Source organism: Patella vulgata, chromosome 5, assembly GCF_932274485.2.
Source record: "Patella vulgata chromosome 5, xgPatVulg1.2, whole genome shotgun sequence".
In the NCBI taxonomy this organism is placed as follows: domain Eukaryota; kingdom Metazoa; phylum Mollusca; class Gastropoda; family Patellidae; genus Patella; species Patella vulgata.
In genome coordinates this window covers 62,144,607-62,168,853 of record NC_065883.2, presented here as the reverse complement: position 1 = coordinate 62,168,853, position 24,247 = coordinate 62,144,607, and the positions used below count along the sequence as shown (strand labels likewise).

The 24,247-nt window shown below is 35.8% G+C and overlaps 1 protein-coding gene across 1 annotated transcript; it reads right to left on the bottom strand.

Annotated features, from left to right (window-relative positions):
* Nucleotides 1–1,249: 1,249 nt before the first annotated feature.
* On the bottom strand, nt 1,250–9,127 carry LOC126821295 (zinc phosphodiesterase ELAC protein 1). Its single transcript, XM_050549699.2, has 10 exons — nt 9,035–9,127; nt 8,581–8,686; nt 7,821–7,936; nt 7,320–7,514; nt 7,023–7,117; nt 6,415–6,510; nt 5,285–5,384; nt 4,616–4,796; nt 4,235–4,329; nt 1,250–3,805 (listed from the first exon to the last, which is right to left on the bottom strand). Exons 2-10 carry the CDS (start codon nt 8,657–8,659, stop codon nt 3,692–3,694), a joined length of 1,071 nt encoding a protein of 356 aa, XP_050405656.1. The 5' UTR covers nt 8,660–8,686; nt 9,035–9,127; the 3' UTR covers nt 1,250–3,691.
* Between the last annotated feature and the right edge of the window lie 15,120 nt (nt 9,128–24,247).

Below are 24,247 nucleotides of genomic sequence, written 5' to 3'. Positions count from 1 at the left end.
ATGTTGTCCCGGTAGTACTGGCCTGTAACACGCCCTGCAACAACATGTAAAGCCGTTCTTCCAGCAACAGTGATGCCTCCCCACACCATAACAGAACCACCCCCAAATCGATCATGTCTGATGACGTTAACGTCTTGGAAGCGCTCGTTTCGACGACGCCACACCCTCCTACGTCTGTCCAAAAAATCAACAGTGAACCTTGACTCATCTGAAAACATCACATTGCTCCAGCGTCGATTATCCCAGTGTTGACGATCCCTACACCAACGACGTCTTGCCTGAATGTGATGATCTCTCAAACAAGGGATCACGCGAGGACGTCGGGCGCGAAGGTGGCCCCTATGCAGTCGATTCCGAATCGTCTGGCCACTCACTCTCACACCAGTGTCTGTTTGAAGACGAACGCTGATCTGATTTGCTGTGATGACACGATTTCTCAAGGCCAAGGTACGGATAAATCGATCCTGGGCTTGAGTTGTCGCCCTTGGTCGACCTGAGCGTGGTCTGTCCTGTACAGATTGTGTATCACGGTATCTGGACCATAGCCTGCTTATGACAGACTGAGAAACATTCATCGTCCGCGCCACAACCGCCTGTGTTGTGCCGATCTGTAGCATGTCAAGGGCACGTAACCTTTCATTTTGGGTAAGCCGACGCATATTAAAATTTGTTTTCTGGTCACTAAAACAATTAAACTGATGTTTCCACCCTGGAATTCAATGCCACAATGACTGTAACATTCAAAGTCAGAGTCGTGCAAATCTTGGGTTGGACCCCCATGATGATCCCAAGCATCACCTGCATTCCATGCTGTAGCTATTGGTGCGTTTGGGCGTCACATGTAACTGGAAATGTTTCTTCTGTTAGGTTCTATAGTGACTTTTTTCGTAGTCATTTGCATATTTTAGTATTATGCCCCCAAAATCAAATATCCCCTACTTTTTTTGAATAGTATATTATGTGTAAAATATTTATGCAAAATTTTTTGGATAAACTGAGGTAACTGGCTGTCAAAGTTTTGAAGTGAAAGCCCTGTCGTATAATCATTTAAAAAAATAAAAATCAAATTTCACTTTACGTATCTTAGCATTCATGGCATAAACCTGCTCGATATGTATACTGTGTTATGAGCAAGATATAGATACTCACGAATGTTACATATATAGATGTATATATTTAAAACATTGTTTATATATAATGTTTGTTTTCTAAAAAAAAATCACGATGTATTTTTATCATTTAATGTTTTTCAATTTAAGGTTGATAATCAGTTATAAGTGATTCTTTAAAAAGTCTTATTCAAAGTGAAATTAACATTTGCATTATATTTCTTACTTGTTTCTAAATTTGTTGTGCATTTGGATACATATCTTTATTACGAGATTTATATATTTATTTTAGCAACTTTACAAAATGCAAATTCCAGAACAGTGGTTCATAATCTTTTCAAAGCAGTCAAACCCTAACGCAACCCACCGAACATTGTAACCATGCAGGAAAGGAAATATAACATTGCATAAAAATTCAATGCAATATTAATTTGGTAGGCAACACACCATTGTATTGAATTATTGTGTGTATGTGTATACGAATTTCGTCTTATTTTTTTAAAATGAAAACAAAAAACATTGTTTCAGAGGACTTTGAACATGGATTAAGAATCACTATTTTAGAATAATGTGATGTATATTGTCAAGAACTGACTTGAATATTTTGATATATATATACAGTACAATAGACCTGTAAAATATGTTGTAACTTTACATACAGCAGTAACATTAGTAATGGTAAGTATTGGATAACAATGACAATATAAAAATCTATTAATGGACACTTTCCTTGTAATACTGGATGCGAAACGAGATTAAGAACTTTTCATAAATATATATATATATAATTGTCTAGTATTATATTAATAAATCATAATACATCAATTTTCGATTTTGAAAATAAATTGATATTGAAGGGGGCCATCAGATGTACATCCCTCTGAAAATAATTTGGAGTTAAATACCCCATAAACCAGATATTTTGGTTAAAGTCAGTTTTTGGGTGCGTTTGGTAAGTGGAGGACCCAGACTCCATGGCCTCCCTGCTATATGCCACTCATCTACGGGAAGTACATATGGAATGGAGTTTAATGTACCACTGTTCTGCTCCTACTGGGCTAATGAAGATGGGCATACACCGTGCAGTGTGCTATGTGGGAAATTTTGTCCAAACAGCGGCGCTTTGGCCTATTTCGAATTGCAACTGTCAAGGGTTCTTTTACGGTGCGTGCCAATGACTGCTTTCCCTTGCCAGGCCCTTTGTGCTACACCACTAACAAGGGGGAACCACACCGGAAAATCCCTTTGAACTTTCTTCACCAATGCAGGAATCCAACAAGGGACCTCCAGGTTAGTGAGCCAACATAACTATTTGGAATGAGGTTTAACAGCACAATATTATGGTAATTTTGAGACTCATATATTATGGCAATTTTAATTTCTAAGGTTATGTATGCAATTCAAGTGGGGGAGGAGTTTTGCCTTCCAACATATTATATTTACAAGGATAGAATACAGGTTTTCCTTTCATCCAAATATAGGAAAGGGAGAAAACTAATCGGAACATAATGACCATATCAATATGTAGTATTGAAAATATGGTCATGACTGAGGACTAACAATAGATATGATTAATTTACACAAGACTAAATAATATACACCATTTTGCGTATATGTGCAGTTGAGTAATACACCAAGAGTCTTTACAACAATGTTATAAAAATATCAGTATTTCTGCATTGGCGAAATAAAGTGTTTTTGATTTTCAATTAAAATTTGATATTATTCTGTGAGCTACGTACAAGACATCTTATCCTTTGCAGGATTTTATTGCAGCAATTACTATCTTAAATGGAACTTATTCCTGTCAAGATCAAAATACATAAAATGATCAATATTTCATTCTTCAAAACTATAATGTCACTGGTGCCTTTAATGATATTTAATTTCAATTATACAATTTTATACCATAAAGAGCAATATTGATATATTTGAATGGATTGTTTCTTTAAATCTGCAGGGATTCTTCATCAGATAAGTTGATATCATTACCCCTTACCTGGTTAACTTAATGACTTTAAATATGATTTACAATTAAGTGAAATGAAATGGGGTTTAACGTCCTACTCCTATACTGGGCTAATGAAGACAGGCATACGTCATACAGTGTGCTATGAGGGAAATTTTGCCTGGGCAGCGGCACTATCGCCTACTCTTATATCGAATTCCAACTGCCAAGGGATCTTTTACGTGCATTCCAATGTATACATGGGACCTCGGTTTTTCGACTCATCCAAAGGACTAGACAGCTGTCCTTGTCAGGCCCTCTGTCCTGCATCACTGACAAGGGGGAACCGGAAAATCTGGATGAACCTTCTCGGCCAAAGCAGGGATCGAACAGCCGACCTCCAGGCTAGCGAGCCAGCGTCTTACCCACTTAGCCACGTGATTCCCCCGATTTACAATTAAATTAGATGATTTACTGTGATCCTTATATTGTTATCTTTTTCACTTAAATGATTCACTTTAAAGAATTTAAAAATGCTGAATTTGATTTACAATTAGAATACATTATCTGATTAACTTAAATGAATTTACAAATGCTGAATTTGTGAACAATGAGAATACATGAATTATGAGGATCACACTCTTCTTGGAACTTTATGTACCATGAGATCTTCGGCACAAATAACTCTTTCTTTACCTAATATACTTTCTGCTTCTTCTTGTAATATAAGTACAGATTCATCTCCTTCCTGAAAATCAAATAGAAATAAATAGAACTGTAATATTAGCATAAAGTTAATGGGTCTTTTGAAGTTAACAGTGTTCTGTTCTCAATTCTTTTTATTATCTCCCTTTGTTTCAATTTTTGAGAACCCATCACTTTTTAGAAAAATAATGGTGTATATGATGAACCTAATTCTCGGTATCCCGAGTTGCATTGTTCTATTCTACTCCATTATTCTGGGTCCATCCATGGAGTTTTCACAAATTCAAATTAGCTGCCCTTGATTGTAGCTTGATTCTACGAACCAGTTTACATACCAGAGTCTTAGCGTTATTGTTCACGTTCACCACAATAATCATAGTGGCAATAGAATGCGAGTACATCCCTTTGCCCACTCGATTGGTCAATAAGAACTGAAATTTTCACTGTAAAGAACTAAATGTAATCTGTTTACCTTAGTTTCACATGATATAGGTTTATATCTCTGACTAAAATGTGTTAATATTAATTGACGAACATTGAGAGACAAAGCAAGCTTAGCAACCATTTCTGAAAATAGAAATAAAATGCAATGATTAAATATAATTTCAGAAAATCAACCCTTGTCAAGTTAATATATCTATTCTTGATAAAAGTAGGATTGGCTAAATAACAATATAAACTTATCATGAAATAACACTATTCTCAAAGAACATTGTTCTCACAGGTGTTCTGGAAGGTGAAAGCATCACACTTACCACAACTAACAAAATATTGATAAGGAGCCACATCATTACAAAACCTGTGCACAAGAAATCATACATTAATGACTGAATAATATATGACATAATCTTACCAGGTGTAGAATGACCATTCTCAACACATTTCTCACTAAGAGAATTCTGTAATGTAGCCTCATGTACTAAAACATCAGCATTTTGACCAATATGTTTAAGATTCCAGGAATCAGCACTATCCCCCATTATAATAACTTTTCTTCCCTCAATATCTGGACCTAACACATCTTCTGGTTTTATCTAAAACAAGTAAATTAGCATTTTTAAAGAGACACTCTTGCTTACAGCTGTAGATTATTAATGGTGCACTATCAAATTGGGCAGCAATCTATTTTAACAATTTGACATGATTTCAGTATTCAGTTTAAACTGGGCCTGAATAAATTTGATTAAGAGCAAAAATTAAGTAAAAATATTCCAATCTTTAGTCTTTTCAGCGAGCAAGGCACTAAACAAATAGTCTGGAGTTCAATCCCATTGATGGTCTAGAAAGTTCCTAGGAATTTTCCAGCGTAATTTCCCCTTGTCAGTGGGTGCAGGACAAAGTACCTGGCAAGGACAGTGTTCAGTAGTTTGGTTGCGACATTGACGTGCAAGTAAATGAACTCTTGACAGTTGGAATTCAAAATAAAAGTAGATAATAGCACACTGTAGGCCTACAAACATTGTATGAAAACAATCTTGAGTTTAATTTTTTGCTGAAGGCTTTGAATAAATGTGTTAATTACCACAGATCCGTTATCTAGAGTAACTGTTTGACCTGATTTAATTATACCATACAATGGACCGGGTTCTACACCAAGAGCTTTTAATTTACCTACATTTAATCTGAAATATTTAATACAATTAGCAACATTAAATTATATATGTTAGATCTGTTAATAACCCCAAAAAATCAAGCATAGGGAACTGCATCTAGTAATTCGGGTGGCACAAAAACATGAGGTCTTATGTATATGTTATATGTTGGCACGCACATAAAAGATCCCTTGGCAGATGGAAGAGTAGGCAGAAATGCCACTGTCCCGGCAAAATTTACTTCATCACACACTTCATGGATATCCTCATTAGCCCTTTAGCGCAGAAATGTAGGACGTTATCTCCATTTCAATTGTTTCATTTCCAAAGTACAAGCTTAGATCTTCTTATTACCTCCCCTGATAGATAACAATCCATTTTCATCCATGCACAGTCATCCTAAATATTCAATGTTTAAAAGTGACAAAACAGATTAAGTACTCAAACTGAATGTCCAAATGTGACAAATGAGATTAAATAATCAAACTACAGTGAAAAGATTATATTTAATTATCTATAATTTTGAAAGTAACCATATGGCTCATGTGATCTGCAAACTTTCTGCCAATTTGTTTTTGGTTTGAGACAGTAGCTTGATGCAACATGAATCCTTTTAACATCCATACAAATACATGTAGCCCGATTCTTACAATACTATCATTTATACCAGTGATTCTCAAACTATGGTGAGGGACTTAGCTCGAAGGGGAGGAATTTCAAATCTAAGGGGTGGAACTTTAGCCATGGGAGAAACTATGGAGGAATTTTTGTCAGTAGAACTCCAAAATGGGACAGAATATTGTATATACCAATATACACAACTACATGTATAGGGTTGATCACATATTAACAATTTACAAAATAAACTGCAGCTTCTAACAAAGCAAATTGTTTCATAAATTACGACTGTAGAACTATGATAAAAACATCACTAGATCTCAATTCAAAATAGGGGAGGCAATGTGGAAACCCTGGATTGCAAGAGTGGGGGTGGGGGGAGGGGAGGGGATCTAGGTCTCTGAAAACCACTGATCTATACTATTCAATTAGTTGAACTCACTTGCCTGGTTGAGATTTCTCTTCTATTATAAAGCCATATGATGGTATTCTATGTTTTGTCCATACAGATGTAACAATTACAGTACTGTCTTCATATCTATGATAATAATTAAAACAGTCATGAGTAAATACTACAATATTGTGAATGATAAATCTGTAATAATAGGAATATCAGTTCAATTACAGTTAAATTCCATTAAGTATTTACAAAGATTATGTGGAATTGGAATTTCATCGATCTATGCTGATTGCTATGCAATAAGCACACCACCATTTTGTTGTACATGAAAATTTAATGATAGCTCTATATTAAATCCAAATGAGTTATTTCGATTTTGTTTTCTTAATTAAATGTTACATAAGTAATCTGACTAGCATGGATTAAGCTGTGAGAAATTTGATATTTTAGCGTTAAATGCCAATGGCACATTGCTACTTTAAAGTAATATCACTGCATTCTTCACTATTACATTTTGTGTAAGAAATAGTAGTACCAAAAAACCCAACACATAATAAATCAGTTAATTCTTGCTTTAGGACAATTATGATGTTATGGAAATTTATTGAAGTACTGGTACATGATTTAGAATATTATTTGAAATAACTTACAAATGTAATATTTTATTTTTGTCTGGTAAAATATTTCTACCCATCTTTTCATTTGGGTGGAGATCTTCATCACACCGGTGGTTTACTGGCCAATTCTATTGGTGAAAATAAACAAAAAACAAAATAAAATTTTAGATATTCAATCCAAGTATATTTAGGCTTGGATCAAGCTGTAGAATATTTGTTTTTTTTCCAAAATAAGCATAATGGGGCAAATTTAGCTAGCATGTTGAAGTAAGCTGCCTGTGTATCAAATTCAAATGGCAGGCTATAGCTAGTACGTTAATTAACACATACCTCCCAATCTGGTGGATATTCTTCCTCCAGTGTTTCCAATTCATGAACAATATATTCATATTCTAGTTGTGAACGTGATAGTTGTAGATTTACTCTCAAATACTTCCGTAGACCAACAGGTCCGTAAATATCTACAGGTTCTGATCTTCCCTTGTTTTGACTGATTGTACACATTAACCCTGGCAAACCAAACACCTGTAAAAATGACCATTTTATCATTTTATCAGTACAACTACAAACATATACCTTTGGCTACATCTGAATTTCTAATTTCAAATAAATATTTAAAGCAATATTCATAGTTTTATAGCATTATTTCAGTTTTAATGTTTTTACATGAAAAGACTCCAATTCAATTTTAAAATCTTAATTCCTAACCATCATGTCCCCCTATCATGAATACAATCCATATTTGTCCACCTACATTACAATCAGAAATGAATTAGTGTAATACGGTCAATTGGCTGGGAATTGATGTGTATGTGCATTTTGATAACTTACATGATCACCATGTAAATGTGAAATGAAGATTTTACTGATTTTCCCAGCTTTTAAATGGCTTTTCATTAATTGTATTTGCGAGCCCTCTCCACAATCAAATAGCCAGCAGAAAGAATCTGTAATGTAGAATAAGCAATCAATTTAAATAATATCTTGAAACATAAATATAACAAAATGAAAGACATTCTTTCAACTTTCACAAAGCAAACAAATTATCCATGGTGTCCGTAAATTTTAAGTAGAAAACATGTTTGATGTCTATTTGGTAAAAATTCCATTAAGATAATGTTTAATTCAACATTTACATTCCATTTATCATTATCATGATTGGATCAAACAATTGTCAAAATATATGTTTAAGCAGAAATAACAACATGTACAGAAGTATACCATAGTTAGAACATGCGTTTTTGTTTCAGATATGCTGAACAGTTGAGGTAGAATGCAAGAAGTAGAAGCTCATATTTTAATCCTTATAATCATCTTGTTCTAGTGTAAGAGTGTTTTATCCTCTTGAAATTGTATATCTTTAAACCACTTCAATAAAATATTTATTCATTATTATGATGTTTGGTACCCATAAAATTGAAATACAAAGTAGCTTTCACTGGGGTATAAATAGGGAGAAGTAATAGGCTTCTAAGGCAAATAAAACAAAACAGACTCCACTAATCACTAATAAAAATATTTATACACTATATACATGTAGACTATATTCCTAGAATGATTTGTAGTCATAAATAATAAATAAAATATTTACCACTGGTAAGAGCAATACATGATACTCCTCTTGCTGGTGTAGGGTAAGCAGAGGCAGTACCCAAAAATGTTATTTCCATTTTACATCTACCCTACTACCCTCCTATCTAAAATTTAACAAAAAATATGAATCAGATCAGTCCATTGGCATTGCCAATTTTTATTTGTTGTTATTATAATGCATGGAGTTCAAAAAACAAAAGAAGTGATTTTCTAGGCCTAACATATGTTACCCCTTTGTAAACTTTGGTTATTAATTAGTAGTAATCAATCAATATACGTTATTTATGATTAATTAAAACAGAAACTCGACAAGTCAAGACCACGTCCACGGTCTCCGACTTCTAAAATTATGGTTTGCACTCTGACTCATTGTGTTTCTAAATTTGTAATTGTAATATACACACAGAGTAGGAAAGTAACTATGTCGATTAAATTAAAAAGTTCACCATTACCTCAGTAAATTTGCGAATATCAATAAATTACTGAAAAATTATTTTATTTTGAAACTAAATATGAAAAAAGGTAGCCATGATGCTAAGGGAAATAACTCACAGAGGTTTAAGTCGCATTCGGAACAACTAGGATTTTTTATGTCACTTTCGGCAAGATCAAGAATGTCCTCGATGTTGTGATTTTGATCGTTTTTGTTGGCCATATCCCCACCTGTCTTAAACAGACATAAGTAAGAGCCTTATCAATCTTCAGCATTATAAAATTTCCGTATCGCAAATTTCGAATGAGTTTTCTCGTCGTTGACAGATGGGACAAATTCTATATTGCAAATTATTAAAAAAGAAAGAAAGAAATAATATTGGTTTGATTCACTGGGGCTGAAGGAGGAACTCTATCTAGTTACATTCCTTTCGTGTTCTAATGAATGAAATTTTGTGAATGCGATACAGGACTGGGTTTTAACAGCTTGGGTGGTGGGGTTTATTCATTTCATTCGGTTAGAAGAAATAACAGAAGTGTGTCGTCTAGTTACCGTTCTGTTCACTGAGGAATGCGACAGAGAACAAAGTTCTTGACTTGACGGTTTGAAAAGTAGACTATTTTCACACTAAATATTGAAGTTATCTTTCCATTTACTATTGGAAAGTGGTGCAAAACAAATTTCTGAGTAGAATGGGATTTTTCATTGGCAAATAAGCGGGAAGGCCCTCCAGAGAACTCCAGACTATTTTAAGGCAGTGGCTATTGTTACGACGAGTCGTAAAAATAGTCCTCATGGATTGTTACGACGATGCTTTCAGAGCCCTCCATCGGCAAAATGTAGAACGAATTCCAAAATGGCTGCCAATCTCCCCAACACCAGCTTTGAAAAAGGGGCAGTATTTTCAACGTTTTCAGAACTGGAGGCAGCAATTAAGAGATGGGAAGCAAGTGCCAATGTAAATTTGTACACACGGAACTGTCGAACTATACAGTCTGCTCAAAAACGTGCTCCAAAGCGGACTTTCAAATCAGATTTGAACTTAGGGTTAGGGTTGGGCCTGAAAGCATCGTCGTAACAATAGCCACTGCCCTATTTTAATTGATCGTAACTTTTTGAATTATCTCCCTTTTTGAGTTCTGACTTTAAAGTTACAATTTCATATTTTCTAAGAAAGTCAAAACATAATTATTTCTATGTCTTTTGCTCAATAGGTTGTCAACTCACTATTATACGATCATAGGTTATCTTTCTCACACTTAAACATCTTCACACCGGAAATAATGACACAATTACCTCCCTTGTTTTCATATTACCCACCATGGAATAGCTATCTTCAAACGTTTGAATTTGAAGTTGAAAATGATATTTTTGCCAATTTCTCAACTGGCTATAGTGAATTTTAGGATTAATTGGATTATTCTTTAACAAGGTAGGACTGTTTATAGATACCATCTATTTTAGGACTTATTTTAATTCATTTTAAAAATATGAATTAACAATATAAAATTGTAACTTAAATTTTGTGAATGCCGTACCTTACAAATTTTGGAAAATTAAAGTGGGGTGGGGTCTTGGCAACCCCCTTCTGTGTTATTTGTATAGATAAGACGATAATTTTGGGCTAATAATTATTAGAACGTACCTAGTTTGTGTTCAGATATTTAAGAAATCACCGGGTCGAGGACAATATTATGCATTTGATAAACATCGATTTTATTCAGGACCCCACCGGTTTCTTCCAAATCCATTCATAATACCACTACAAAATGTGCACGGCATGTAAAATGTAAATTTAAATATGTACGCCTCACCGATGGCTTAGCAAATTTGTCTCAAAATGTGCATACAATATAATTTAAATATGTTCGATGTAACTCAAAAAAAAAATTACCAATCGACAAAAGTACAAAATGCTAATACCCCTTTTATTTATCTGCCTGTTTAGGTAATATATCATAAGATATTTTCATTTTATCAGGAATGTAATTCTCTGCAACAGTACTAAAAATAGAATGAGAATTGTATAGACATCGGTTGAGCGCCAACGCCATGTCTAAATTTTCTTTTCTACGGGCATCGCACAGATTGAAAACAATAACCAACTAAATGATCATCTGCACAGCGTTTTATATCAAGTTTGAAATAGTGAATTGTGAATTAAGGTCACGTAGTATTTGTTTACTGGAACCCAATAACCAAATAAATGATTATATGCTGCACAGCGTTTTATATCAAATTTGAAATAGTGAATTGTGAATTAAGGTCACGAGGTATTTGTTTACTGGAACCCGTGACTTTTGATTCGAATCACATTTCTCATCTTTTAGAATGCGCGTGTGAATTTGCCAGGGCAGTGGCTATTTAAAGGAACTAAATCGCTAATATTTGGGAACCCAAGAAATAGACACAAATGGGTCGCAACGCATATAATAATGGAATATGAATGTGTATAAACTGATTTACATTCAGTCGTTACTATTACTGTAATTTCTACAGTATGTTCGGCAAAATACGCCATGGAATATGAATGTGTATAAACTGATTTACATTCAGTCGTTACTATTACTGTAATTTCTACAGTATGTTCGGCAAAATACGCCAGAAGTGTCAATTAAATGGCAAACTCTAGCATCTGGTTATTCCAGTCTACACTGATAGTATTTATTGCGCATGCTCTCCAGATAAGAATATGGCGTCACCGTTTGACACGACTTCTGGAATATGTCTAGTCTCGTTCTTCGAGTCCCTAGTTACAAATGGCGCTGAAACGCATCATGGTACACGATTCGTGTACCAATGGTAAAATGGTTATTTTGTCTTAAATATTGGATATCAGAGGCCCATCTTTTCCCGGTAAGATCACAATATCAATGTTGATTTAAATTGACAAATAATTCGTGTTTTCAATGTCGAAGAGTTTGGATGATTTTGAGTTAGAGACTTAGCTACTTTAAATTGTTTCAATAGCATAGGAATTGAACCGAACACGGTTATTACTGAGTGACTAGTCTTTATCAAGTAGTGGGGTGGGGTGGATAGCTGAATGGTTAGCGTTCGCGCGCTGTATCATAAAGTCTGTCATTGAGTCGACTGGCGTGGTTTCGAATCCCCGGTTGTACGTGACAAGGAGTAGGGTCGCCTGTCCAACCTCGTGGGTTTTCTCCGGGTCCTCCGGTTTCCTCCCACTGCTAAAGACCCCTATGCGCAAGCGAATTATTGAAATAAAATTAAAACCATATGTTAGTCCCGAAATGACCTAGTTTGTGTCGAGTGGACGTTAAACCCCATTTTTCTCTCTCTCTCTTATGAAGTAGTGGCTTTTTATTACGAAATTCCCACAAAAGCTATTCCTGTTTCTGCAGACTAGAAATTACTCCACGGTAAGATCTGACGACATAATGTCATGACCACATGACCACCACGATCATTTACATTCTATGGATTTAATTTGTGCTTAAATTATGAATATTTTCCGATTCACCTACATCCAATATGCAGCTTTATGCTGTCAGCAGTATGACAGTAGGCATGTTATGAACATAGCGCGTGACGTAACATCAAAGGACCTATGGTGTTTGATAAAGGCTCTGGTACCACTAAGAATAACCTCAAAATATAAAAAAGATTAATTATTAACGCGGAAAACTAGCAATATCAAAGCGTAAACAGCTGATTAACTGCCAATCACGAGAAAAAATATTGACAGTTATGATCAATTTCATTGACCCGTTATTAAATCGACCATATGCCTTTAATTTAGTTTTGTTTGTCTCGATATTAGATTGTTTTATGTATTTTCGTGTGGTTTCTGTTGATAAACAACTGTATGCTACATAATATTGTATAATTATATGAGCCACAGTGGTTCAGTAAGTAATGGCCCACTAATTGGGTCCCGGGTTCGATCACAGTGTCGGTCGAGAAAGTTCCTCGAGATTTTCCAGCCGGATTTCCCCTTTGCAGTGGTTCAGGACGGAGGGTCTGGCAAAGAAGAGCACACAGTTGTTCGGATAGGACGAAAACCCAAGGTCCCGTGTCCACTTTGGCGTACACCTAAAAGAACTCATGACAGTTTGGATTTTGATAAAGAATAAGCAGAAACGTCGCTGTGTGAGAAAAACAAAACTCATGTTATACTATAGCGTATAGCCCAGTTGGTGCATAAAAGCGGGACGTTAAAGGGACCATCCCGATTGAAACAGAGTCTCAGGAATAAAAGTCCGTGTATGTATGATATTTAAGCACCAAATTATAGAGGAATTGTGTTTTTGCCTTGTCTCAAAATTTCAGCTTAATATATTGGGTCGTTTGGACGTGAACGTCAAAACCGCTTATCAGGACAGTAACTCTTTTAAGATGTCGGATCAATTTTTTCGTTGGGTGACCTGATAATTAATTGCCCAGTGGATAACACGTGCTGTACTTGATAACGAAAGGTATATATCACCTACACGTTATTTTTATAAAATAAAAGTTTGGTTTTATCCAGGCACAGTTTAATACAGCTCGGGACACCGGTCTCTATTTTCAGATGAAGACTGGCGGGATTAAGTTGTAAAGGATTTTTAGGGCTTTTAACACAAAATTATGCAAGTTTTATTCTCCAAAATATAACCGAGATTGGCCCTTTAAATCAATGCGTATCTGTTATTAAATGAGCGAATGAAAGAAATGAGGATGAACGTCAGGAAACCAGGCCACCGATTCTGGGCTATCACCGGAATCGAACCCCAGGATTTTCTGGTTAGAGAGCCATGCAGCTGAAATGTTTGATTAAAATAATTGTTTTTTCTTTGAAGAGAACTGTTATTTGATCGGTTACAAAAGCCAAATAATTTATGTTTTCACTGATTTGATTTGATTTGAATTTCGAAACCGTGTGATTAAGAGGAGCTTTCTTCCAATATTTTTTTAAAACGGGGATAAAACGTTTTACTCGTCTACACCATTGGTCAAATGAAGAATGGCACACAGTGGGCTATGAATAGCATTTTTCCCGGGCAGCGGCGTTTCGGCCTACTCTTCATCGAATTACAACTATCACGGATTCTTTTCGTCTCATTCGAGAGCCAGTCCCTCCGCCCTGCACCACTAAAAAATACCGAGGTACACCTGGATCGAACCGATACCTACTGGTTAGCGAGCCAGTTTTACCTACTGAGCCACCTTAGTAGTTAATAAGCTGATTATGCTCGTTACCACCGCTGCCTTCATATAAATATTCACCAAAGCTTTTGATTCAGATTACCATTTTGATTTACTGTTACTATGGGGGTCAATTTTTATAAATGCACATTATAACGGAGCCAAAGTCAAGCTTTCAAAGGTAATAATAAACCCTTTCTTTAGGCAAGTTTAAAATGGTTTATTTACACCACGTTTGCGTTCAGACGTCAACGATAAGCACCACTCGCCCGTGCGTTGTCAATTTTGCCGTATCAACATAACATTTAACGAAACGTCCACAATATTTATAAACAAAATGATAAATGACGAAATCAGTAACATTGAGATATTAATACAAATACCAGTGTCTCAAGATTTAGAACATTAAGAGCACGTTATCTAATATCAACCTATTTGGACCTGATCCCTCCACGGAAATACTCACATCCGTGAATTCAGAATAAACTTGTTTTATTTAAAGTGACGAGGAAGGAAGTTGGACATTTAAGTGTAAAATGTTTGAATTTTCTATTTAATGTCTCCTGTTTTTCCTTGACATTTCTACGACAAAAATTCGAGAAAGATCGGATATTGCTTCCAAATGTCTAATGGCAGACGACACAGGACTGAAGTTCGTGCCAGAACTACTCGTATCTTTGCAATCAATCATTCTCAACAAAAAAATTCTTACGTTAATTTCAAAGATATTATTCGTTTTGCAGATTTACAGAACAAAAGATCACCTTCTAGAGGAAATGAAATGAAATGAAATTGGGTTTCATGTTCTCCTTTTCTTTACCGACTGGGCTAATGAAGACTCGGGGGGGGGGGGGGGGGAGTGGCCGAATGGTTATCGCGTGCGAGTTGGATCATAAGGTTTGTCATTGAAATTAAACTGAACCATATGTTAGTCCCGAAATCCCGAAATGACCTATTTGTGTCGAGTGGACCTTAAATCCCCTATGCAGTGGGCTATGTGAGGGAAATATCTTTGCCCGAACAGCTTTATTTCGAATTCCAACTGTCAACTGTGTACACGAGTCCTCGGGTTTCCGTCCCATCCGGACGACTATATATCAGTGGCGCAGGACATGGGGCCTGGCAAGGATAAAGTCTAGTCGTTCGGACGTAAAAGAAACCTTGACAGTTGGAATTCGAAATGGGGATCACCGGGCTAAGTGGGTAAGACGCTGGCTCGCTAGCCTTGAGGTCGGGTGTTCGATCCCTGCATTGGCCGAGAAAGTTCATCCAGATTTTCCGGCGTGGTTTCCCCTTGTCGTTCGGATGGGACGAAAAACCGAGGTCCCGTGTACATATTGGCGTGCACGTAAACGATCCCTTGCCAGTTGGAATTCGATATAGGAGTAGGCCGTAGCGCCGCTGCCCGGGCAAAATTTACCTCATAGCACACTGTATGGCATATGCCCGTCTTCATTAGCCCAGTTTAGGCGCAGAACAGTAGGACGTTAAACCCCATTTCATTTCATTTTTGGAATTCGAAATAAGAGAGGCCGTAGCGCCGCCAATCTGATTCAAATACAGATCTATATTTCGTTTCGTTTTTTTATCCTTTTTATCCTTACACTACATGAAGATCTGTTAAGTTGAACTCGAAGGTCGTGTCAGGGGTCGTACGAGCGTCTTTACCCACAGTTCCGAGCATAGAAATATATTTCTATGGTTCCATGCATAGAACGCCAAGATGTCGCCGTAACAGACCGTTTCATTGGCTTATCCCTCACTTCAACCAAAACGCCGAAAATATAACAACTCTTCCAGATCCTAGTATACTAAAGACAAGTAAACGAAATTTTGAATTATAAAAAACCAAACGAAATATGATCTGTGTTTTTAATCAGATTGTAGCGCCACTGTCTAGGCAAAATTTCCCTCATCGCACACTGTATTTCTCAAAATATTCAAGCAAGTACTTGTCCCTCAATAAGTATGGGGTTTACTTTATCGCTCAACACAGTTTCTAAATGCCTATATAAAGGATAAACATCAGATCTTGAATCGTGGGAGCACAAATAAATTGACAGTTTATATATAGACCCCCCCCCTCCACCCGGGTCCCCTTTTAAAATCATGTCAAACAAAATTCCAAAATCTTATTTATCCAATTGTTTTAACTCCTTCAAATAACAACCCACTATTACTTGTCTGATTAAAACAGGAATCGTTGTCATTATGTTATATTAGCCTGATAATACAAAACTAAGAATTACGGAACACAAGACCCTATTAATTCTCCATAAAGTAGGCCTGTTATAAAATGGCCATTAATGCCATGGCAGACAGAGATCTATTAAATTCCTATTTGCATTTAATTTGGTTAGATCTTGTCTAAATCAGGATATAATATTGTGGAACAAAAGCAAGCATTGAGGACAACAGTCACGTTCTGTTCTTCAGCGCCATAATTTCAGAAAAATAATATTTTAAGAATGATTTTTTTTTATCTTATGTGACTTTTTAAATAAAAAGAAAACATTTCTTAAAATATTTGCCGTTATTTTTTTAAAATCTCAATGATTTTGAATTTAAATATTAGTATTGAAAAGACATTTAGGTACTTTTAGTATAACAAGTGGACTTACGGAGGAATTTTGAACTCTAAATTTGATATCATTGTCGGCATCATAATTCTTCACAGTAGCATTACTACAAATTCTTTGTTGAACAACAAAAGAAAGGTGTCCGTTAGTCAATATTTCTGACCACAACATCACCATGTTGGCAGTTCAGTTCAAATGCGCACAATTACAGAGAAAATTAAACCATGTCATTTCAGCTGGCAGAAACACCAAAAAGGCACCGGAGCGCTTTGATGGCGAATTCCACACGCCACGGGAGAAAATTACAGATGCGTGTTTTGCGCGGTAATTTATCATTCTGTGACAGGGGTATGCTCAGCTAGGGTGAGTGAGCCTATCAATTCCTTTCGTCTCTTCTATATTGACATATTTTTTCTCTGAAAAAAGGAACGAAGATCAAAGAAGCTTTCTGATTATATTATTAATATAAAAAAAGAGAACAAAATCAGACGTAACGATGAGTTCTCCTCCCTTAACATTACGGGGTTTTGGCTTTCAGAAAATGTATAAAAACTATTTCATTTGAAGCCATTATCAGCAGAAGAACAGCCGTAGGGTAGAACTTAATTCTTTTTATTTTTATAGTAGTCAACAGTATTATTCTATGTGCACAGATTCTTAGGAAATAATATACAAACAAAATTGTATCATCGGCTAGAAAAATAAACGGAGTGGTCTCCCCTACATTAAAAGACAAATTGATGAGACCCGAGATATGATTAATAGTATAATCAATTTGAATAGGAGAAACATGTGAATGAAATCGTGTTTGTTATTTTATCGATTATTAAAAAAATACCCCAAAGAGCCAACTATCTTTGATTTAGGACATAACAGAGTACTGGATTAGGTTGATCTTATGTGTGATTTCGGAACTAAATTAAGTATACATTTGGGCTTTCTGTGTCGACAGTGGTACACAAAATAAGTTATATTTCAACACTGGCTTTATCTATAGACGTCAACGATGACAGATTAACATTTAAAATCCAATATCCAATGAAATTAGCAATTTTATATTTGACTTCAAATCAGAGAGGTCTAGTCATTTTTTTTTTTTGTTCACAGAAAAACACCCTTGTTACCGGATCGAGGCTCAGTGTAGGGTTAGTGCTAAATGGTAAGGCCAGCTCAATTTTTTTGGTCATAGGTCAGGAGATGTAAACAGGGCTAGAGCTAATCCCAATCCTAACCCTGGACCTAGCCCCAATGCTTAGCCTAAACCTATCCTACATTCTCGCCAACAATCACGTGCCCTAACCTTATTTACATCTCAACGACCTTGACAAAAATTGAGCTGGCCTTAACAAATAGATTTATCCCTCAGTGTAGCAATTTTCAATCATCATTTACGAAAATATATTCTTGTTAAACTGGATAACATCGATAAAGCTATTTTTTTCATCTGGAAAGAGAGATTGTAATTATGTGTCCCTTTTTTGTGTGAATAGCACTAAAGCATTCTTTCCGTTAATGCAAATGAAATGAAATGGAGTTTAACGTCCTACTGTTCTGTTCCGACTAGGCTTATGAAGACGGGCATACGCCATACAGTGTGCTATGAGGAAAATTTTGCCCGGATAGCGGTACTACGGCCTACTCTTAAATCGAATTCCAACTGTTAAAGGATCTTTTACGTGCACGCCAATGTGTACACGGGACCTCTGTTCTTCGTCCTACATCACTGGCAAGTGGGAACCAAGCCGGAAAATCGGAAAATCTGGATAAACTTTCTCGGCCAATGCAGGGATCGAGCCAGCGTCTAACCCTCTTAGCCACCGTCGTGACCCCACCCCCCCCCCCCCCTTTGTTAATGCAAAGACGCAGATGAGATTTCTTGATTTATGATTACATTTTTGACAGTATTAATAGGGAGAGCGGGGATGGTTCGGACACTTTTGGGGTTTTTCACATTTATGCAACTACTAATGTACTTGTCTCCGAACTTAAGAATGGAAAATAGACTTTACCTTATTTGCTATATTCAGTCAGTGATACAGCTGTGTAGCTATAAAAGTCTTTGTGTTGGACCAATTTTTTGGGGGTTAGTAAAATGTCCGGATTTACTCCATTAGCAGGGAGACACCGGTCACCCCTGGGGGGATACTTTGGACAAGTGGAGGACGATTGGACAAAAGCAAATTGAAAAGATTTCTTTCACAGTTTAGTTCTATTTATTCAAAAAGTTCCTTTAACAATAAAGTTAACACAGTAGTGATAAATTTAAAGCTGAATGTCATCTGAGACATATATTTAACATAGCTGTACGAAAATAAATGAACGTATTCAAAAAGGAATTAACTGATAATTCTAAATCTTTAACGCTTCTTGCTATTCTCTAGGTATGACATCAATCCGAAATTTACATCGAAAAAGATAATGAATATTTATTTCCGCAAATGATGGACCAAATTTGTAGTAATAACTCATCCCCTTGTTGCTACTGGATAAGGGTTTCAGAAGAATTGACAGAATTTGATTTAATGGAAGTAAAGCAGTACCCATAATTTCAGTAAACCTATTATACACCGCAACTGCCAGTCATCGTTCTTTTTTTTATCAAATCTGACTCTTGGAAATTCTGAACAGTTTGATCCGAGCACTTCTGGGGTAATTCCGGACAGTGTCCGGATGTACCCCAAACCCATAATTCTGATACAAGCTGCCATTATGTTTATTTACAATGAAAATATGATAAATTTTTAATGTATTTCTATTAATTAGCGAAGAAAGAAAGAGGTGACAGCCCACTCCTAAAAGAAACTTGTTAAACACCAATTAATTTAACCATTTACCTTTAGAAATTTTTTACCTCAACTATGTCAAAAATAGAAAAAAAGCTTATCTGCATCTACATTTGAATGTTTATCTCTGCCATGTGTTTTCCATGTTACAAGATGAGATCTTTAGTATTATAATAACCAATCATTAAACGGATAGCATTGTAAAGATTAAAGCTATGGAGGTGTCCGGACCATCCCACCGTCCGAACCATCCCCGCTCTCCCCATACCCAATTTCATTTATTTGCTGCATTAATGATTTCGTGTTGCAAAGAAACTTTACTTATGGTCAATCGCAACATTTATCGATTTGTACCGGTATTCCACACCAGTTTTGTAAATGACGTCATAAACCAAATGACAGTTTTTGGAAGCATGATAAACGAGGTGTAATTGCGGAAGACGTTCAAATGGTCTGGAGGACCGAGTTTTAATCCCGCTTGCACTAGCTAAGGGCACAAATTATAACACCAGTGTGGTTCGAGGTCACAGGCCATTTATCATACCGTCACACACAACTGGTAGTCAAGTAATCAGTACCTTTAATTATAGCTAGGAGACTTGTGTGTTAATGACCACCTCTGAACCAACTGTTCTTATTGTTTACAATCGTAATACATCTTATTCTCAACCTGTATGTCAAACAAACGGCTAGTATTTCACGTCAATAGTAAAGAGAAAGGACCAGTGAACAGTATATAATAGTACTCCATAAACCCGTCAATCCTGTACGAAAAGTGACCAGATCATTCAAGAAGGTCCATCTTTAGGAGATCAATACCAAAAATTTTACTTTACAACAAAACTTTCATATGAATAGTTTTCTTTTTTTATTATTCGAGATGCAATGACATTTAAGTTTGTTTTGTTTTATGTCCAATAAAATATCTGTCCGAAAGAACGGGAGTTGTTAATCAACTACTATTACTATTCCGTTACTGCTACGGTGTTTTATACGTCATAGGCGCTTGTCCAAGGGGAGTTGGAGTCACTTCACTCTAATCCTATACATGTATGTAGCTAAATGAGCAGAAATATTGTCTCGGACCTTTTGGTTTTATAAATTTCTCGGGTAATCAACCAGACCTCAAGTCAATTTTGACGTTGTCTTCATCTCTGCACAAATTTATGAACACGCCCATACATCTTATATTATTATATTTTCAACGTCCTGTCCAACTATACCGGTAATCACCCTGCAAGTCATTGTTTTCGAAAAAAAATGTTCCAAACTAAATGCGGGGCCTATCCATATAGACATGAACACTGGTGGCGTATGATATATTCTCAGATTTATTGCCCATGCCACCAAAAACGTGTTAATTAGTCTAAAGATCAAAAGATTTTTTTTAGCAACTTGTTGGGATTGTGTGCTATATTCATACGGACGAACCCATCAACAGTGAACTCGTACGTCATTAATTTTGTTTGCGGAGTTAATGATTTCTTTTTCAATTTCCTAACTTGATGGGGTTGTTTGACTTTATATGTTCCATTGCCTGGCAACCTATATTTCCTTTTTATTTTGATTTCTCCAGCAACAATTGTCAGCAGGACAATGTGTTATTTTCACTCGTTTAATTTTAAATTCTAGCCTTGTAGTAAAAATGTATAAATCAAACCATAGCGCGATACATTATGTATACAATTATTGGGCGCAAGAGCCAAATGTATCTGCTATTATTCTCATTATTGCAGAAGTTTCTGGGTTTTTTTATCGTGTAAAAATCAATTTAAAGATATGAGAATGGTTTCCCGTTCACATTGCGTATACTTACCCAGTACCTGATCTACGGGTGGGGGTCGGTGGGTCTCCAACATTTTGTGTTTCAGTACAAGATCAGAAGTTTCATTGGATGACCGAGAGATTCTAATTTAGAATTCAAAATATGAAGGTCATTCTCTGGGCTCTCATTCGGTCCACAATCGGGGGCCCCATTTTAACTCAAGGCTGTTACATTTATTAAAACTCCTTTTAGACGAATAAGCTCTCTGTGAGTAGTTATGACGGACTGGAACTCTGCTTGTAGACATCTATATGTGTATAGTGCCAAAAGTTCGTCAGGAATGTGAGATCATTAATACATTATTGACTGTTTCTTAAGAGGACTATCTAGGATTCGTACCTTGATTGATGTTTGAAACTTAAGTTCTAATACCAATTTTTTTTAATATTCCTTTCTAACTTGTGGTACTCGTTCAGAATATCCCCCCACACCCGAATGCTCCAAATCGAATCCATTTTTCAAATATTTCTAGGGTCTTCGCGTCACACAGGACCAGACACTTTTTTCTTAATTCTCCGCCCTACTGGCATTCGTTTGTCCCGGGGTTCCCCCACAAAGTTAATCCGGTTCTTATCTACCCAAACTTTTGGATCAAGATCTTATTATCCACCCATGTAAAGTAAACCTTATTTAATGCCATTCCTTCGTAATCCCCATAACCAGTAGATAATCCTAGTTTGAACCCATTAATTATTTCTGTAAAAAGTCATTGTGTTGATTCACCGGGATTCATTGGGAATTAGCTTTCATTTAACAATTAATTACTCTCTCTAATAATAAATAACGAAATCAGCACCGCGGTATATTTGTAAGATATATGAAAATGCACTTGTTTACTTCTGCTAAAAAATGTAAACAGTACACAAAAAAGGTGATGTCTTCTAGACCAGGTATAAGAAAACTAACCTAAGAGAGCGTGGGAATGACCAGTTTATTTCGGGTGTCACTTGTCAAAGGATGTCGCCGTTGTCTATTTTCTTTTCACGGTAAATAAGTAAAGCTCGCAACAGTAAGTATGACTAACTGCCACCTGTCAGATACTATAGTAGATGGTCTATATGACTTGTATGTAGGTAGAAACTCCGAGATGAACGTGTGAAACAATGTGTTTCTTATTATTTTGCACGTTTCTCTTGTCAGACATTCAGACCCTTTTGTTTAGGGCGTTAATGTAGATAGGCAATAAGTAGGAGTTGTGTTGTAAATTTGTCCTAAATATTAATGTCGCCGGCTCCGATTGTACATATTTTGGACAATATGGATTTTTTTTTACGGTTTAATCAACGCTAAAATGCACTCAAATTGTTTATTTAACATTGTTTAATTAGGAAAACAAAGCCAAAATATTAACGTTAATCAATCTCCCGGTTAGAGTAAATCGGATTGAAAAGAGGTCCATCTGCTTAAAAATGACCTGTCTGCGATATCACTTTAGCGGAAGCAGACATTACAGCACCAAGGTACTACTACTTGATATTGCCGTATATTGCGGATTTCTTAATTCATTATATCTTTGGAAATACTGAACGGAATTGAAACATGTTCTCGACTGATATTTATTTTAGCGCTTCATCTTCCACAGTATTATAGTTTCACACTCCCTCGGTTTGTTTTCGAGGGGCAACATGTTTATTGTTACTACTTTTGGAAATAAATTTCAATTACTAAATGCCCTTAAAAGATATTTTAAGGCCCCTGAAGTTGACCTTCGAAGGCACCTATCAATTCGCTGTCATTTTTGTAAATAAAATGACTGTAATGCTGTTGCGATGGCAAATTTATCCTAACTGTCCACCAACTTAAACATACATTATGCAAGAGCTAAATCTGCCTATCGCAGGTCGTTCTTTAGGCCAGAAATGTTTTTTAATTTATTAATTAGACATGAATTAAATTATCCAGGCCATAATCAACTCTCGATGGCATCGGATTTCTCCGATATTAAATAGATTTTGATTTAAGCTAAAAATGGAGGAGCGAGACTTAGCTTCGAACAACCAGTACGGTGGTTGAAATTAATGCACACGTCTTGTCAAACCTTCCAAGGTTAATATCTTCGCTCGCAATATAGTAATTTGAATGAAATTTTCAAATTATTCATTTTACATTATCTATTTTCGAACTATTATAGTAAGAATGTCTAGCTCTTTATCTAAATCTTACATAGCGTGTCTTTAACAAGAGTGCTTAAATTATATAAATTAATGAAACGTTACCAAATTATCTCGATAACTATGTAAGTTCTTTGTAAAACCTATATCAGTCATAAGTGAAGTGACCATGGACAGCTTCATACGTCATTAGTTAAGTTGTTATAAAAATATATACTTTACCAATATACCAATATATATTCAAAGAGTAAAAGTTAACAGGTACTTTATGATACTTAAAGTTTATATACTACAATTATCTACTTATAACTGTCATATCAACATATAAACATCGCTCATTTATCAAATATACTTAACAATAAAGAAAACGCCAAGTGACATTATCTCTCCTATACCAACTCATACAGATACATCTCCTACACCTTAAGGTGTTGTTATGATGTTTATCAGTTGCAAAGTGCGGACCAGGTGATGTTTAAGCGGTGGTGGTGCAGTGGTACAGTAGAATATGTACGAGCAGCCACCCCTATTCAGCGACATCTCCTTGTAAGCGGTCATGATAGATTCCCCCCCCCCCCCGTAGAAATTTTATTGTTTTATATCTTTAATCAACGGTCACTCCTCTAATAAATTTAGCAAAATAGCGCTTATTCAACGGCCATGGTTGAATCATACCAACTTGTACTTCGTAGCAACTCTGCTAATCCCGTAATTAATAGTTAATTATCTGCCCCCCCCACCCCCATCGATCAGGTAAAAAAACTGTGAAAATAATAAATCCGGTAT